Source organism: Phacochoerus africanus, chromosome 5 (assembly GCF_016906955.1).
Source record: "Phacochoerus africanus isolate WHEZ1 chromosome 5, ROS_Pafr_v1, whole genome shotgun sequence".
Taxonomy (NCBI): domain Eukaryota; kingdom Metazoa; phylum Chordata; class Mammalia; order Artiodactyla; family Suidae; genus Phacochoerus; species Phacochoerus africanus.
Window position 1 is genome coordinate 16851821 of NC_062548.1, and position 17186 is coordinate 16869006.

At 47.4% G+C, this 17186-nt stretch overlaps 1 protein-coding gene across 1 annotated transcript in view; it reads right to left on the reverse strand.

The window, feature by feature from the left end:
• Nucleotides 1-17186, reverse strand: part of CALN1 (calneuron 1) — a 460082-nt gene that overhangs the window by 318689 nt on the left and 124207 nt on the right. Inside the window, exon 3 of the mRNA XM_047779923.1 lies at nt 15496-15620. Coding sequence (XP_047635879.1) covers nt 15496-15620 — 125 coding nt within the window. The remainder of the gene's footprint in view (nt 1-15495; nt 15621-17186) is intronic.

Here is a 17186-nt window from a genome sequence, read left to right on the forward strand (position 1 = left end):
AAACAAAGAAATGGAAGACTTCTTTCCCAGGTATTGAATGCACAGAGCTGACTATGTACTCTTCCAACAGGGAGTGGGTTCTGGTCACCTGATTTCAATTTCAGCCTCCCCATCCCCCGGCATCCCCTCTGCTCCAACCTAGGGAATAACTATGAGATACTTTTTTTCCCCTAAGGGCTGCACCTGCGGCATGTGGAATTTCCTGGGCTAGGGGTTGAATCAGAGCTGCATCCACCAGGCTACACCACAGCCACAGCAATGCGGGATCTGAGCCACATCTATGACCTACGCCAAAGCTTGCGGCAACATCGGATCCTTAACCCACTGAACGAGGCCAGGGATCGAAGCCTCATCCTCATGGATACTAGCTGGGTTCTTAACCTGCTGAACCATGACGGGAACTCCAAGTATGAGGAAATCTGTAGGCATGTTCATTCCTGCTCCTCGCAAGTCTTACAACAAGGACCTGGATGGCCTGAATTGTTAGGAATCTACAGAAGTTTCCCACATCTGGTTCTATCTCTCACGACAACCCAATGTTGGGAAGCTGCTGTCATGGGGTCCCCATCCTCCCCTTTGACAAGTTAGATTCTTACCTCCGTTCCCATGAGGACAGGGTCTGTGAAAGGTAAAGTGTTGAGGTTGAGGTCGGGGCAGAAGAAAGGCATCCCGAAGGGCTTAGGCACAGAGAATCATGCTGGGGCGTCCAGAGTCTTCCCCACTGACAAGTCTTTCCACTTAGGGACAGGCACCTCCTGACAAGACAACTGCAGAGACACTGGCTAGTGGTCTTTTTCCTCTCAAGAGCCCATCTGCCCCAAGGTGGAAGTACCAGTCCTCCGTCGGGATGTGTCTTGTCATTTCTGTGTGATCATCATCATTGTCATCGTCACGACAATAATAGCAATGATTTTACTCTGACTACTACTGTCACGATCTCTTGGGCATTTGCTACATGCAAATACACAACAGTAACCCATTCTGCATATGTTACCCTCTAGCATCCCTTCAAAGTATATACTCTTATCCATATAGTACAGGTGAGGACACGGAAACTCACCACTGAAGTAGGTCATCCGACTCTAAATGCCATACACCATCAACTACGGTTCACGGCCATATACATTTTCCCAACTCCGCTCTCCTTAGAGGATGGACAGTTGGGAACAATTAGCTCCCTTTGGGACAAATGTCTCGTAACAGAGGGCCTGGCACTCATTTATTCAACAGGTGTGTCTGAGCAGTCACGCTGTGTCTGTAACACTCCCTGTGTTTGCGCACAGGGATAAACATGGTGTATTTGGGCCCTGCCCCCCCAAACGAGACAAACACGGCCCACACTAATGTTCTCCTGGAGGCCTCTTGGGGCTCTTCCATCTGGCCCTCCTTTCTGCCCTGGGGAACCACTTTCTTTCACATGTCAACAGACAAATTTGATATATAGCCAAATATACATAATAGCAAAAGAACAAACTTCTGATGATGCCTCGACATTACAGATCCATCACTCAATCTTCTACAGTACTTCCTCCTCAAAAAGAGTAAATGGGAGATGCTTGAAAGTGACATTATACAAAAGACACTAATTTAAAACATGGGAAAATAGGGTCAGAGGTTGGATTACGTATCTGTGGTCACACGGCTGCTGATTTGGTAGGTTTCAGTTCAGCTGTGAGTGACCAAAAAAAAAACCAAACAAACAAAAAAAACAAGACAGAAGTTGGTTTCTCTCTGTTCCACTATCCTCAGGCACCCAGGGTCCTTCCAGCTCACCACTCTGCCATCTTTGTCTTCATGGTGTCAGATGGTGACATTCCCACTCCGGTAATAAAAAGGAGGGAAGGATAAAGAAGAGGAAAAATGCACCAAAGTTGCCTGATGTCACTTCTGCTTACATCGCAATGGCCAGAACTTACTAACATGGCCACACCTAGCTCTTAAGGAGACTGGAGCATCCATTTGTCCAGCAAACATTTCTCTTAGAAAATTTTAGAAGGAACTAATACTGGGGACTAGCTAACCAGATCTCTTGCAGCAGCTAATTAATACAATTGGGTTAGTCCCAGATCTGTGGGACTTCAGAGATTCTACTCTGCCAGTAGGCTTTAATTCTTATTTCTATAGCAAAGAAAGCATTGGTCCTTTCTTCTTCACTGCATAAAGAAATTGCTAAGCATGACTTTAGAATTTTCTATAACATTTCACCAGCTTTCAATTTAATCGCTAGAAACCATCTCCAAGCTAATTGGTATGATCTTTAGTGGTTTTAAAATACACCTGCTAATGCTTTAATATTCACCCCATCAAAAGATGGAGCCTAATTCCACTTACCTTAAGGAAGGGCTATATTTAGTGACTCATTTGTAATGAGCATATGTGGCAGAAGTGACGGAATGTGACATCTGAGACAAGCTCACAAAACGATCACTCATTTGAGGAAAAGCCAAATCCCATGTTATAAAGTCACTCAAGCAGTCCTACGGAGAGGCCCTCACAGAAGGAACTGAGGCCTCCAGCCAACAGCCCTGTGAATGCGTGTGGATGATTCCCCAGCCACGGTCAAGCCTTCAGATGACTGCAAGTCCCAGTAAATGTCTGGACTGCAAGCCTGTGAAAGACTTTGGGCCAGACCAGCCATCTACACCACTCCTGAATTCCTGATCCGCAGAAACTGGGGGATAAAAATATCTTTTGTTCTAAACTGGGTAAGTTGGGGAGTAATTTGTCACCCAGCAATATAGCAATATAAGTCTCAATGTAAATTCAGTGCTCTTCTGGCTTGAGAATTAGGGAATGTAGAAATGACCATCCTGACAGAGAAAATTTGTATTTTATTTCTTTTGTATCATTTTCATTAGATTCCACATGTGAGTAATCTCATATGATATTTGTGAAAATGTGTATTTCATTTTTTATTTTTTAAAATGATTTTTACAGCTATGATGGAAGATGCGTATTTTAAATGGCTGTGTCCTAGCTCATCCCCTGCTTTTAAATGGTTTGGAGTGGTGTTTGGATATGATGCCCTGGATGCAGTGGTGCAGGGGAAAGACTGGTGAGCCATCCCTGCTAGAACATATTGCTGATATCACAGCCCTGAGTGGTCCCAGGAAACAGCTGAACCTGCTGTTGGCCAATTACCACCAGGAGAAACAGCTCAGTATCAATGAAGCCAACGTCAAAATGATGACTTTTGGCAAACTCCCTTCAGTGTCCAGATGGATAACACGGAACAATTCAACTCAACAGGTTAACTTATTCAGTTATCTGGGGAAGCAATGTGGGGCTTAATTACCTTAGCAGATCTATTAGGATGCATTTCTGTTGAAAGTAGATGGGTCCACGGGAAGAATATCAAGGTTATTTTATGACGGAGATGAATTGTTGGTAACTCCTGTTCTGCAAATATCTCAAGCCAAAGGTCATGCTTTATGATGCAGGTCCTTGAACGTTCCTACTGAGCTATCCCTTCTGCCTCCTATCTCAGGTAGGGGTCCTTAGGAGGGGGAACCAGAGAAATATGTCCTATAGGAAGTACTTAGAATCATCTGGTTCTGGGAAGGTTTCTCAAACTACCATCTGTCCTCATCTCATCTGGCGTCTAAGATTAGCACCTAGTCCTTCACTGAGACTCGCCACCATCAAAAGCCACCCTTAGTAGGAAAAATAGGTTTAAAAAAGCTTTCAGAAATAAAGAGGTGGAGGAAAAGTTGAAAGCCAACAACACAAAATGCAGGTATATTGGGTACTTTCATTACGAGCCAGAGGGCTCCTATTTACAATACAGATGAGGTGTTCCCATTGTGCCTCAGCGGGTTAAGGACCCAGTGATGTCTCTGTGAGGATGCCGGTTTGATCCCTGGCCTCGCTCAGTGGATTAAGGATCCAGCGCTGACACAAGCTGCAGCATAGGTCATGGTTGTGGCTCAGATCTGGTGGTGTTATGGCTGTGGCACAGGCCTTTAGATGCAGCTCCAGTTCAACCCCTGGCCCAGGGACTTCCATATGCTGCAGGTGTAGCTGTAAAAAAATAATAATAATAATAAAAATAAAATACAGATGAGAAGACCATATTTCCAGGAGGGCCTGTGAAGGCTGTCATTGGAATCAGGTAAATCCTGTTACGTTCCAATCAGCTGGAAGCATGGAGCCACATTTAACGCTCATTCACAGTAAATGTATTCATTGTAGGGGCCGTCATATTTTTTTTTCTTCCTCTTTGCGTGTGAATTTTTATTTTCTATTTCTTTTCGGACAGCCTTGGCAGCGTGGGCTTCTTCTCTTATCATATGACGTCTTGATCACTTTGGGGAGCAGACAGCATATAAATCACCAATGAAGCAAACGGAAGTGGCAGGCATGGTACCCAGGCTTCCTTCTTGGCCACAGCTATCAAAATGTGTTTTCAGAACACAATGTGGGAAACTATAAGAAGACTTAGGCAAATGTCCCTTTAAGGAGTGAGTCTTTGGAAGCAGCCACCATCAAAGAAATCCCTCCTCGGCTCTGCTCACAAAGCTTCACAACTCTCCACAATCCACTTTCCCTCTCAAGCTCAAAGGCAGGTCAAGCCTCCGGGAGGGACGTACCCAGGTGGATAAAAGGCCCAGGTTGTGAGGCTAATTCCCAGCTCGAGAACAGAGCTGTCTATCTGGCACTCCCACTCCTGTTCGATGATGTGGCTCATTGTGTAGGTTTTATTGCCTCCTCTGGAGGAGAGAACTTTGAGCCATCAGCCTTCTCAGATAAGAGTTGAGAGCTTCTCTTCCTGTGACAGTAACGTCTGCTTTCTTAAAACCCCCCTGGAAAAGCCTGTTAGGGAAGCATCTCAAAAAAGGCAAAAGTAGGGTGTGCCTCTGGGATTTTTAACTCAACCAGCAAACGTAGAGGAGAATGAAAGGGGGGATGGGAAGGAGGGAATTTTTCTCTTTTTTTCTCTGGCCACACCTGCAGCCTGCAGAAGTTCCCAGGCCAGGGATCAAACCCAAGTCACAGCAGTGATAACACCAGGTCCTTAACCCACCGAGCCACCAGGGAACTCCAGAAAAGTCTTTCTTTCTTTCTTTCTTTTTTTTTTTAAAGAAAATATATGATGGACCAGACAAGAAAGAGTGAAATGGGTGGAAGGAGCTTGTGGCACAGAGCCGGCCCCCTTCTAGCATGAAAGCGAGCCCATCCCCAGCCCTTCCTGGGCGGCAGTGCACCTCTGCTCCCTGTGAGAAACACACTGGGCTCACACAGAGCTTTAAAAATATCTCTCCTCCCACTGAAAGTTTGATGAATCAGCCAAGTTCTCACCCAGGTGTCACCATGGTGGCAGTGATAGGTATGATAGTGAGGTGAGGGTGCGGGGAAGGCACAAAGGGGCTTACTTCTTTGCAGGGAGGAGGATGCAGAGGATAGAATTTAAAAAGCATGAGCTCAGAAGCCAGTCTTCACCCCAATCCCAACACGTGCTAGTCACACGACCTCAGACAAGGTTAGTTAACATCTCCCTTTTCCATCTTTGCAAAAAATGGAGTTAATAATAGTACCTGCATCATAGCGTTATTGAGAGGATGAAATGAGTTCATTCACCTCACGTACTTTGGGGTTTTTTGTTGTTGTTTTTTTGGGTTTTTAGGGCTGCACCTGCAGCATATGGAAGGTCCAAGGCTAGGGGTTGAATCGGAGTGGCAGCTGCCGGCCTCCACCACAGCCCCAGCCACGCGGCACCCGAGCCATGTCTGAAACCTACACCACAGCTCTCAGCAGTGCTGGATCCCGGACCCACTGAGGGAGGCCAGGGATCGAACCCGCATCCTCACGGATACTAGTCAGGTTCATTACCACTGAGCTGCAATGGGAACTCCCATCTCATGCGCTTTGAACAATTCCTGGCACATAGCAAGCACTCAATGAACTCCACTTGCGATGAAGAGGGTGCGCACCCTGGGTCACGTTGAAACTTACAAGAGGGAGAGCTGTTTCCCAGGTAGACAGAACATTCCTGAAAGAAGCCACTAAAACAAATGCAGAGAAGCAGGAGAGATGGGGAGGCAGCAAGAAGCCCCCTGGAAGGCAAGTAAGCAGCCGAAGCAGACAAAAAGGAAGGGTCCAGGCCACACGGGGCTTCATGTGCTTTGTCACCAAGAGGCTGTGTTCCAGCCAACACAGCTGTAGGCTGTGGAGAGCCATTTCAGAATTATAAGCAGAAGTGAAGTGTTGAAGGGTGAACTGCCTTGATGGTTGAAAATGACTTTTAACTGATTCAGGGTTTTGTTTGTTTGTTTGTTTGTTTGGTCTTTTTACCATTTCTCGGGCCGCTCCCGCGGCATATGGAGGCTCCCAGGCCAGGGGTCGAATCGGAGCTGCAGCCACCAGCCTACGCCAGAGCCACAGCAATGCTGGATCCGAGCCGCGTCTGCAACCTACACCACAGCTCACGGCAACACCGGATCGTTAACCCACTGAGCAAGGGCAGGGACCAAACCCGCAACCTCATGGTTCCTAGTCGGATTCGTTAACCACTGCGCCACGACGGGAACTCCTGATTCAGGTTTTTTAAAAATGACCAATAATAAGCTTTTGCTATGACAAAGTAACGGGTCCAAGAAAAACCCTCCCACCACGTACAACCCTAAACCTGCACCGAATCTATAAAGCAACTGTTTTCAGGCAATAAACAGCAGGCAGCACAAGACTGCAATTGCAGGGCGAGAGGAAATTCACGTGGTGAACCCCACGTTCACCCTGGCTCTCTGCCCAGGGACAATTTCCCAACCACAGCTCTCATTTGGGGTAGCTTAAAGGGCTAGGATCTGTGGGGCCAGGCAGCAGAGAGAAGAAAACTATGCAGGGGCGGTGGGGGGGGGGGGGCGGCGGCCTCAGAAGCCTGTGTGTGGGTTTCCTAGGAAAGCCTGGCCAAAGGCTGGGCAACCCAAGTGCAAGTTGAGATTAAACCAGACTTATCAGGAAGCAGCTGCTATGAGGTCGAGAAAGCAAGACAGATTCTGGAATTTAAGCATCCCTAGAGGATGTCTGAGAAATGTCATTAATATCCCAAGCATCCATCTGAGGCACTAGAAAGACCACATCTTTTTTTTTTTTTTCTTAAGAAGCTCAATAAATCCTTTTGAATTTTTATTTTTTAAAATGATTTTTTTTTCCATCATAGCTGGTTTACAGGGTTCTGTCAATTTTCTACTGTTCGGCAAAGTGACCCAGTCACACATATACATACACAGTCTTTTTCTCACATTATCCTCCATCCTGCTCCATCACAAGTGACTAGATAAGGTTCCCAGTGCTACACAGGAGCATCTCTTTGCTTCTCCATTCCAAAGGCAACAGTTTGCATCTATGAACCCTAGATTCCTGGTCCACCTCACTCCCTCCCCTACCCCCTTGGCAACCACAAGTCTGTTCTCCAAGTCCATGAGATTCTTTTCTGTGGAAAGGTCACTTATGCCACATATTAGACTCCAGATATAAATGATATCATATGGTATTTGTCTTTCTCTTTCTGACTTACTTCACTCAGGATGAGAGTCTCTAGTTCCATCCATGTTGCTGCAAATGGCATTGTTTTGTCCTTTTTTATGGCTGAGTAGTATTCCATTGTGTAGATATACCACATCTTCTTAATCCATTCATCTGAGAAAGACCACATCTTACAGGTAAGGATCACAATCTTAGGAAAGCCTGCTTTAGACCCACCTGAACCAAACCTAAAACCAAGCTCTGATAAGATCCGTAAGGAAGACAGACTTTGAAGGCTGAGTCCCTGCCAAGTTAGAGCGGCTTGGGATCCCCCTTGGGATTTCCACAGATCTAGCCTAACAGAAAATAAAACATAAAATCAAACCTGCAGAAGTCTCAGGTGGTCAGCTAGTAATTGAACTGTGAGAATAAAAATCAGCCCTCTTCAGAGAAAACTAACAGGACACGCAGTCGCTACAATGTAGCATTCACAGTGTCCAGTATACAAATATTAACAGCCGTGCAAAGAAACGGGAAACTCTTTCCAGAATCTAAAAGAAAAAAAAAAAGACAATAGAAATCAACCCTAAGATGAGCTAGAACCTAGATGTTGGAGGTAGTACAGAAAGACTTTAAACGGCTATTATAAATTTGGGAAAATAGGTGCAAAGAATGAAAGAAAAATATTATTTACATGAGTAAACAGTATTTCAGCAGAGAAATGGAAACTATAAGAAAAGAACCAAATTAAAAATTCTAGAGCTGAAAAAAGTGTGTGTGTGTGTGTGTGTGTGTGTGTGTGTGTGTGTGTGTTGAGAGAAAGGAAAAGAGAGAGAAGCAAACACTGAAATATCAGTGATCAGATGAAGGGTATACAGGTATTTCACTGTACTTTCCAAAATCTCTGTAGATTTGACACTTTTAAAGGATTAAAGAAATACTACATGAAATAAATTGAATACACTGTTGTTATAGCTGTGTGTGTGTAATTGTAGGATAAGAAGACCAAAAGTGATAGGCTAATCCAGTGTGTATTTGAGGAGCATCCCTCCAGTGAAAAGGAACTGAACTGATGCAGGGCTAGTGTCACAGCTGATTCACAAGGTGGTCGCTCCCTGGGGACTGCAGGTCTGGGGCAGGGACCTGGCCCAAGGAAATGGCGATGAGGTCGGAGAGGAAGTTGATCTGCAGGGCTCTGCCACTTACACGCGTGGAGTACGATAAAAAGAGGAATCAAGGATGCCCTCCAAAGTACAATTGCGGCTGACTGCGTGCACTGTGCTTCGAGTTCCCCGAGAAACATTCCAGAGGAGGGGCAGTTTTAGAGGAAAAAAGGAAAATCTGTTCAGCTTTGGGTCCACGGAGCCAGGGACTCCAGGGATACCCTCCTGGGACTACGAGGAGCAGGTCTGCAATTCCGGGGGGCGGCAGGGATGCACGATATCTACCCCGGGGCCATGAGGATGTCGTTGCCCAGGGGGATGACAACCCAAACCAGCCCCGGGAGACAACAAACACAAGGAGTGGGCAGAAGAGGATGCGCACACCGTAAACAAGTAAACAGCGGAGACGACAAAGAGGCGGAGAAGGGGAAGGAGGAGAGCCAGCTGGTGACATGGATGCCAAGGCAGTGACAAACCAAAACTAAGAGCATGAGCAACACGGCCAGATGCCACAGAGAATCCGGAATAAACACTGAGAGCCTGCTGGCTCAGGCCAACAAGAGGCCACTGGGGAAACTGGGCTGTGCCGACGCAGGGACTCTAGAACAGTCCACATGAAGGTGGCTGACCACCAAAGGGGTGCTTTGTGGGAGAAAGCTGGCAGATCGATACGTCCATTCCCAAACGCAAAATATGCTCGAAAACTGTATGTCAATATGCTCGAAAACTGTATGTCGGATGAGGCATGCACTTCACCAGAAATGTTAATTTGGAGATGTAAGCACGTGCCAGCGGCTGAGGAGAAGTAACACAACTTCCCCACACCCTGTGCCCCTGCCCCGCCTGGGAACCACAGAAGACACAGGCTCAGCAGCACCGTTCACCCAGCAGGGATCCAGAGGCGACGCTGCCCAGCGAACCGAGCAGTCCGTCCCTGTCGCATGGCACCGGTTCTCCACGGAGATCTACTCCTCAACCCAAAACCACCTTAGCAGCACCTCCTTTCCAAGCCCCCTCAGGGAACACAACTGAGAGTCACAAGAGCTGTGAGCGGGTGTGACTGGATTATTTGGGGCAGGGGGAAGGGGGGATGAGGACCAGAATGTTCCAGAATGCTGGGTACCAGCTTGGGACCCGGAAGGAGACCCAAAAAAGGGAAGAATGAAGGAGTTAATATAACTGCGGTATAAGGAGCAAATCCGATACGTGGGGCCATCAAGATCCCACCTCCGCTCAGCAGCCACAGACTAAATGAAGGTCTTCTAGAAACGGTTAGAAGAAACCGGACTCTCCAGGTGAAAAGGGGTACATGATCCCAGGTCTGGAATAACGTGACGCGAGAATGAGGAAAGACAACCAGCGCTTCCTGAAACTTGCTGACAGATCCTGAGGCTACAAAGCACTGTCCCTGTTGAGCCACAAAACAGAACAGAGAAAAGCCAAGAGGACTATGCTTTTTTTTTCCTCTCTTTTGCATTCTTCTAATGCAAAACAACAGTAGCATCAGCTGGAACACTTGGAGAAACAGATTTTCATGAGAAAGAGGTCTCTCTAAATAATTTATGGCAAAGAACAGAAGAGAGTGTCATAAGCTGTGTACAAGTCATTCTCAATAAGACAAAGAGAATGAAGGGATACGGCCCCAGTCAGAGAGGAAGAGGCTGCCGTGAGGGGCGTATCCTAAGACCACGGCAGCAACAGCAACGACTATGTCCCAACAGCTCCAGACTGGAAACAACGCAAATACCCATGGAGAAGAGAAAGGATAAATAAACTTAGGTACGGATATATGAAGCAACACGATCGCCTGATGAAAATGAATGAACTTCAACTACCCTTGGAAACCTGGTTGAGTCTTGCAAACGTCATGGTGAAGAAAGGGGGCTAGACATGAAAGGACAAATATAATATGACCCCATTGAGAGGAAGGGAAAACAGAAACACAGTTAAGTAATGACAGTTGAGTCAGGGCAGTGGTTGTGAGAAAGAGGTGTTGGGAAGGACAAGGAAGGGGGCTGCTCTTGGCTTATTCCTGAAGCTGGGTGGTTGTTGCATGAGTGTTGACGTTTGGTAACATTTGAACGGTACACTAATCCTTTTCTGTATCATACTTTGACCAAACTACAGAAAGAGGAAGACAAGTACCGTATGATATCACTTATATCTGGAATCTAATATATGGCACAAATGAACCTTGCCACAGAAAAGAAACTCATGGACTTAGAGAACAGACTTGTGGTTGCCAAGGGGGAGAGGGAGGGAGTGGAATGGACTGGGAATTTGGGCTTAATAGATGCAAGCTCTTATCTTTGGAATGGATAAGCACTGAGCTCCTGCCCTGCAGCTCTAGGAATTATATCTAGCCACTTGTGATGGAGCATGATAATGTGAGAAAAGAAGAATGTATACATGTATGTGTGGCTGGGTCATCTTGCTGTACAATAGAAAATTGACAGAACCCTGTAAACCAGCTATAATAGAAAAAATAAAAATACTATAAATACACCAAAAAAAAAAAAAAAACCAAAACTTTGATCAAAATAGTTAAGGGAGAGCTACTGAAATAAAGTCAAGCTACAAAGAAACGGAGGCTTTCATCCATAATGGAAATATGCTCCAAAGGCAATAATAAGTGTTTTTTCAAATGACTGCAAACAACTAAGTCGGCGATGTGGTAGACAGACTCAAGAATGAGTGTAGAAGTGCAAAGAAGGGAAAAAGGGATGTGAAGAGACACGTTTTATGGAAAACACAGAAGGAAGATCTGGCATCAGGATGGGAGGCACTCCTGAAGGAAGGAAAAAAAAAAAAAAGACACAGAAATAACCACCATCCAAGATGGAAGAGCAAACTAACCTAGGCTAAAAGGAAGAGCCAAGACCCAAATCTAAAGAGCTGACACTGTTGCTGGCAAAAACAACATGAAACACACACATACTCAGACATTTTGCAAGGGCCATGAGGAGCCGTGAGGACAGCAGACCCCAGCAGCACAGCTGCAACAGGATAGGGAAGGCTGGATGACATCCTAATAGCCCCAAACTGGAAACAACCCAATATCCATCCCGAATAGAATGGATACAGAAATTGAGATAGATTTACACACAATGGAACACCATACATTAATGAAAATGAGTGAACTTCAGACAGAGGCAAGTTTCGTTGATTAAGACAGCCTGACAAGATTATTCAATAAATGGCACTGAGACAACCGGTTTTATAAAATTATAATTCATGTATCTAATAAAATTCCACATGACCCACTCTCAAAGTGCAAGGTACCGCTAATACATTTTGTATGTGCATTCACTCCCTGGGTAGATTGCAGACACCCGGGGACAGGCAACGAATATTATACTTCCTTGAATTCCTCCTCCACCCAGAGAGCATTTGGGTCCATGTTCCCAGAGTGAATGAATGAATGAATAGGAATGAATACATGAATGAACATGAACGAATGAATGAAGATCTCAACCAATTCATTATCGCTGAATGTGTCTGTTGGGTGATTTCCAACGCCAGTGTGCCCAGTGTGATGGGAGTTTTGCATTGTTTCCTCCTGAGCTTGGTTTAAAGAGAAGAAACAGAAACTTCCCAGAGTGAATGGCAATTGGAAATGGACGGCACGGCGAGTGGCTCTGCTCTCAAAGGGTAAGTGCTCATGCACCAGATGCCCTTGACCCTTACACTGAAGGAAAGGGGCATTCCATCCCCGGTGGTAAACTGACCAGGTAGGGGAGCCTGCCCCGTGGTGATCCACATGCAAGAGGCTGCAGCTGCCGCGGGGCGGGAATGGTACCCAACTAACATTTGCATCCCTAGTGAGGCCAGACCCCAAAGGATGCTTCCCTATCCACCAGCATCCAACGCATCAACTCCCTGTGCGATACCACATGTCCTCTGTGGATAAATGAGTGGCCCCAAACAGTAGGACATTAGGGCTCAGCTGACATGAGGCAGCTCCAAGAGAACAGCAAGCAGGCCCAGTCTTGGGACCTTGAACTTCCCCAAGAACCGGCCTGCAGTCCTCCAAACTGACTTAAGCCGGCTTGGTTTTCAGACCCCGCCCACCTGTTCTACACACAGAACACATCTGCACAGCCCTGCCCGGAGCCCCAAGATGCTCATAAAGAAGCACGAGGCGTCATAACTCAGGGTTCACCTTGGCACAAAAAAGACAAATAAATAGAAGGAATCTTCCATCAGAAAATAAATGGCATTTCTCCAGGCTGAGAGCCGGGATTGCCCTCCTGAAGGGCAAACACAGCATCTTCAGCAGACGGTCTCAGGCCATAACGTCCAGCTTTACTCCACCAGCGCTTCCATGGTTCAGGCTGCCCACCTGGGTCCCCAGGGCTGTGACACCCACTCCATCCAGCGCCCCCCATCCAGCGCTTCCATGGTTCAGGCTGCCCACCTGGGTCCCCAGGGCTGTGACACCCACTCCCTGCTGGTCTCACCTGCTGAGAAGGTGCCGTTCAGCCCCTTGGCAGCTGCTGGGACCTGGGTGAAACAACAGGACCCCGGGCTCTGCTGCTTGACCAAGAAGACGAAGGATGACGGTTTGGCCAGTGCCTGAGGGGAGAAGGGCTGAAATCCAGCCACCGGGTCTCTTGAAAAGCTATGTGCCCTGGTGGTGGCCCAGATTTCACAGGAGGGGAAAAAAAAGCCATTGCTCTGAGTAGTCTTGGAAAAATCATCTGATTAGTCATGGCCAAGTTGGGAAGGAGGAAAAGGAAGAAAAATGGAAAGCCAGGGTACACGAAAGCCACAGATGACTTCCAAACTTCACTGGGTTAGTGATTTAGTGATGGTAGCCTCTTCCAGAGTCGCCCAACAGAATAGGAATCTCCGTTGCAGTGGGGGTGTGGATTATAACAGAGAACTGCCATTCTGGATCTTTTTTGATGGATATCTAAGCATCTATGTCTTACATTTATTCATTCATCATACCTTTATTGAACATCCACTGCACACCACACACTGTTTCCTAGGCACTGGGGACTCAGAGGTAATTAAGGAGATAAAAGCTCTTGGGAGGAAAAAGAGAAATGTGCCCCAAATATGCAGATTCTCTACCCACGTCACGTGGCCTATGCTCTGTGTGGCTCCACACAGAGGCTCCCAGCCCCTCCTGCTAACTGAGGACTTACTCAAACACCAGCAACCACCCGCCCCTGCGTCCAGGATGCAGGAAAGCCTGGGCCTCGCCTCACCTGCCAAACACACCCAGCCCAGCCTCGGCCTTCTCTGTGGCCACCAGGACCGGCTCATTTTGGAGGCAGTCAGGGCTTTGTTTCCCACCTCTGTGTCCTCGTCGGAATGTCCCCTAGCCAATCGAAGGCCAGGAGATCCAAAGTAGCCCTCTTGTCTCCAGCCGGCCCCCACCTCCCCCGCCCCCGTCTGTCCAGACCCTAGTGAGCTGCTGCAGGCCCTAAGGAGCCTGGCTTGACCCTGTCACTCCCTTTCCCCTCACATCCTCTAGTCTCTCCTCCAGATCCAGCCCAGAGGCCCCGGAGCCTCACTGCTGCATCAGAGAAATAACCAAGCCTCTACAGGCAGGCCTCCGAGACACTGAGGGTTGGGTACCAGACCACCGCAATAAAGCGAACATCACAATAAAGCAAACCACAGGACTCTTTCAGTTTCCCGGTGCCTGTAAAAGTTACGTTTATCCTACGCTGTAGTCTAGGAAGTGTGCAATAGCCTTATGTCCAGAACACTGTACCTACCTTCATTTTAAAATAATTGCTACAAGATGCTAACCAGCCTCTGACAAGGCAGGGTTGCCACAAGACTTCCAGTTGTAAAACACGTGGTATCTGTGAGGTGCAACGAAATGTAATAAAATGCAGTCGGCCGGTGGAGAAGCAGGCCGAGCATGGGCAGGCGTGAGAAAGCCTGCCCGATGGCCTTCACGTGGCCCAGCGCCTGCTGATCAGGAAGCAAGTTTGGCTTCCTTGGCCCAGAGCTGCCTCTCCCTGCGTTCCCCTTGTGAGAAATGCACACAGAGCGAGCTCACTGGTTCCGACCATGACACTTCAAAGCAAAGATGTGCGCCATCTGGGGTAATTTTGCCATCCCTATTTTAGAAAGTAAATTTAAACTTCTTGTTTCAAAACAGTGTTACCAGGAACATAGCATTCCAAAACAAGAAGGGAGACCAATTCCGGCTTAGCCTCAGCAGATGCAGGACCTAGGCAAACATCTGGCTGAATCAATCTAATTCTCTCATCTAAAAAAAAAAAAAAATCCTTCTTTCTTGTTTTTTTTTTTTTTTTTTTAAATCAAAGGGTTGATTTTTCCCAGGACCCAAAGAGGCACGAACCCAGGAGGAAGGCAGTCATGTCCGCAGGTTTGTTCCCGTCCCTAAGCCAGGGATGCACTGTATGACAAGGGTCCAGAGGCAATCAAAATAATTGCTGGCCACTCCCACCTAGACACAGCTTCCAGATGATTCTGATCTGGGTGGGATTCAAAACACCGTGGCCACGAGTCAAGAGACAGCCACGAACAGGGCTTCAACCTCCCCCGCAGCTGGGCCCCATCATAAATGATGCTCTGGAATCAGGGCAACACCATTGGCGATAAAGAGTCCAACAACTGGAAAACACATGTGCGGAGCTGAAGGCTATCGCCCCCATCAGCATCCAAAGGAACCAAAATATATGCACCGTGGATTTTTTTTCAGGCGACAAGGTCCATCCCACGCCAAGAAGTCATTGAGACAGAATTGGTCTCTGCACTCGTTCCGGATGCGTCACGGTTAGACTTGGCCACCACTGGTGGCAAGTCCTAGACGCATCATAGCCACGGACGCCTCCCTGGGGTGCTGACCGCCCTCCCATCCCACGCCGGGCGGGCTCCTTACCGTCAAGCTCCTCCACAGAGATGTTGGCCAGCTGCTCGCTGTCGCTGCCAGCAGAGAGAGATCGGTTGAGGTAATTCCCTTTGTACAACAGGCCAGCGGTCACATGGTGGAAAGGCATCTTCTCCCTGCTCACGAGACATGGGGGCGGGGAGAGAAAATCATCATCATCCCTTCCTCCTTTCCTTCCTGCAAGGACCGCCCTGGTGCTCAGATGGCCAGGGTTATTTAAAAAAAAAACTTGAACATTTCTAGGGGTTCCCGCTGTGGCGCAGCAGGTTAAGAATCTGACTGCAGAGGATTCTTGGCAGCTGCAGAGGTTTGGGTTCAAACTCCAGGCCAGCGCACAGGGGTTAGAGGATCCAGCATGGCCATAGCTGTGGCTTGGATTCAGTTCCTGGCCTGGGAACGTCCATATGTGGCAGGTGTGGCCATAAAATAAAAAATAAAAATAAAAAAAATAAGAAAATAAAAAAAATTTTTTAATGTTAACATTTCTAGAGGAAAAGTTGGAGCATTTTTCTGGTGCCCGTGGCCAGAGCAACTCCCGAGTGACCTCGAGTTTCTACCCCTTCCTTCAGTGTCCATCTCCCCCCCCACCGAATTACGAAGTGGAGCCATGCTGTCCGGCAGACTGTGGGGTACCAGGCATCCTCCAGCTGCCTCTGTAGGCAAACAAGGATGCTCTCTACCTGCTTCCCTAGCCTCTCCCCATCCTTATAAGAAAGGATTACGCACCACCCCCGAGAATCGTGAGGCTGCCCAGACCCTGGATGTCTTTGCCGTGACCATGAGAAAACCCCGGTGTTTCCCTTTTCCCAGATAAAGCAGGTGTGCCACTTCTACTGCATTCAAAGCCGGTCGGAGTGCCAGGCTCTGAGTATGCACAGACGACAGTCTGCACCTCTGAGAAGCAGCCCCATGCCTGCTTGCTCACGTGGCTTTGTGAGCACTGCCCTCTAATATGCCAGTCCTGCTGTCCCATGGGAAAGGTGGACGTCATCTCAAGTTGTCCCAGAACAAAGCGGACCCCAGCACTCTCACGAGAAATGAAAGCATCATCCCCTTAAACCAGACTAACGCACCCTCCAAGGCACCAACCCCGGGGCTCTGAAGTTCCACCAGTGCCAGGCAGGCCAGGGGCCCCAGACTAAGGTAAGATGGACGGAAGAGAGGGAGTAAGAGAGAGAGTCAGAAAAATGGGTCTCTCACAGCATAGAGGGTCATCAAAACATTAAAAATAGAGTTGCCATATGATCCAGTGATTTCGCTCCTGGGCATATATCCGGACAAGACTCTAAAAGATACATGCACCCCTATGTTCACAGTAGCACTATCCGCAACAGCCAAGACATGGAAACAACCTAAATGTCCATGGACAGATGAACGGATAAAGAAGATGTGGTATATCTATGATGGAATATTACTCAGCCATAAAAAAGAATGAAATAATGCCTTCTGCAGTCACATGGATGGACCTAGAGATTATCATACTAACCAAAGTAAGAGAAAGACAAATACCACTTATATGTGGAGTCTATAATATGACTCAAATGAACTCACCTACAAAAGAGAAACAGACTCACAGACATAAAGAACGGACTTGTTGCCAAGGGGAGGGACGGTGGGGGAAAGATGGATTAGGAGTTGGGATTAGAAGATGCCAATCATTGTATGTAAAATGGACAAACAAG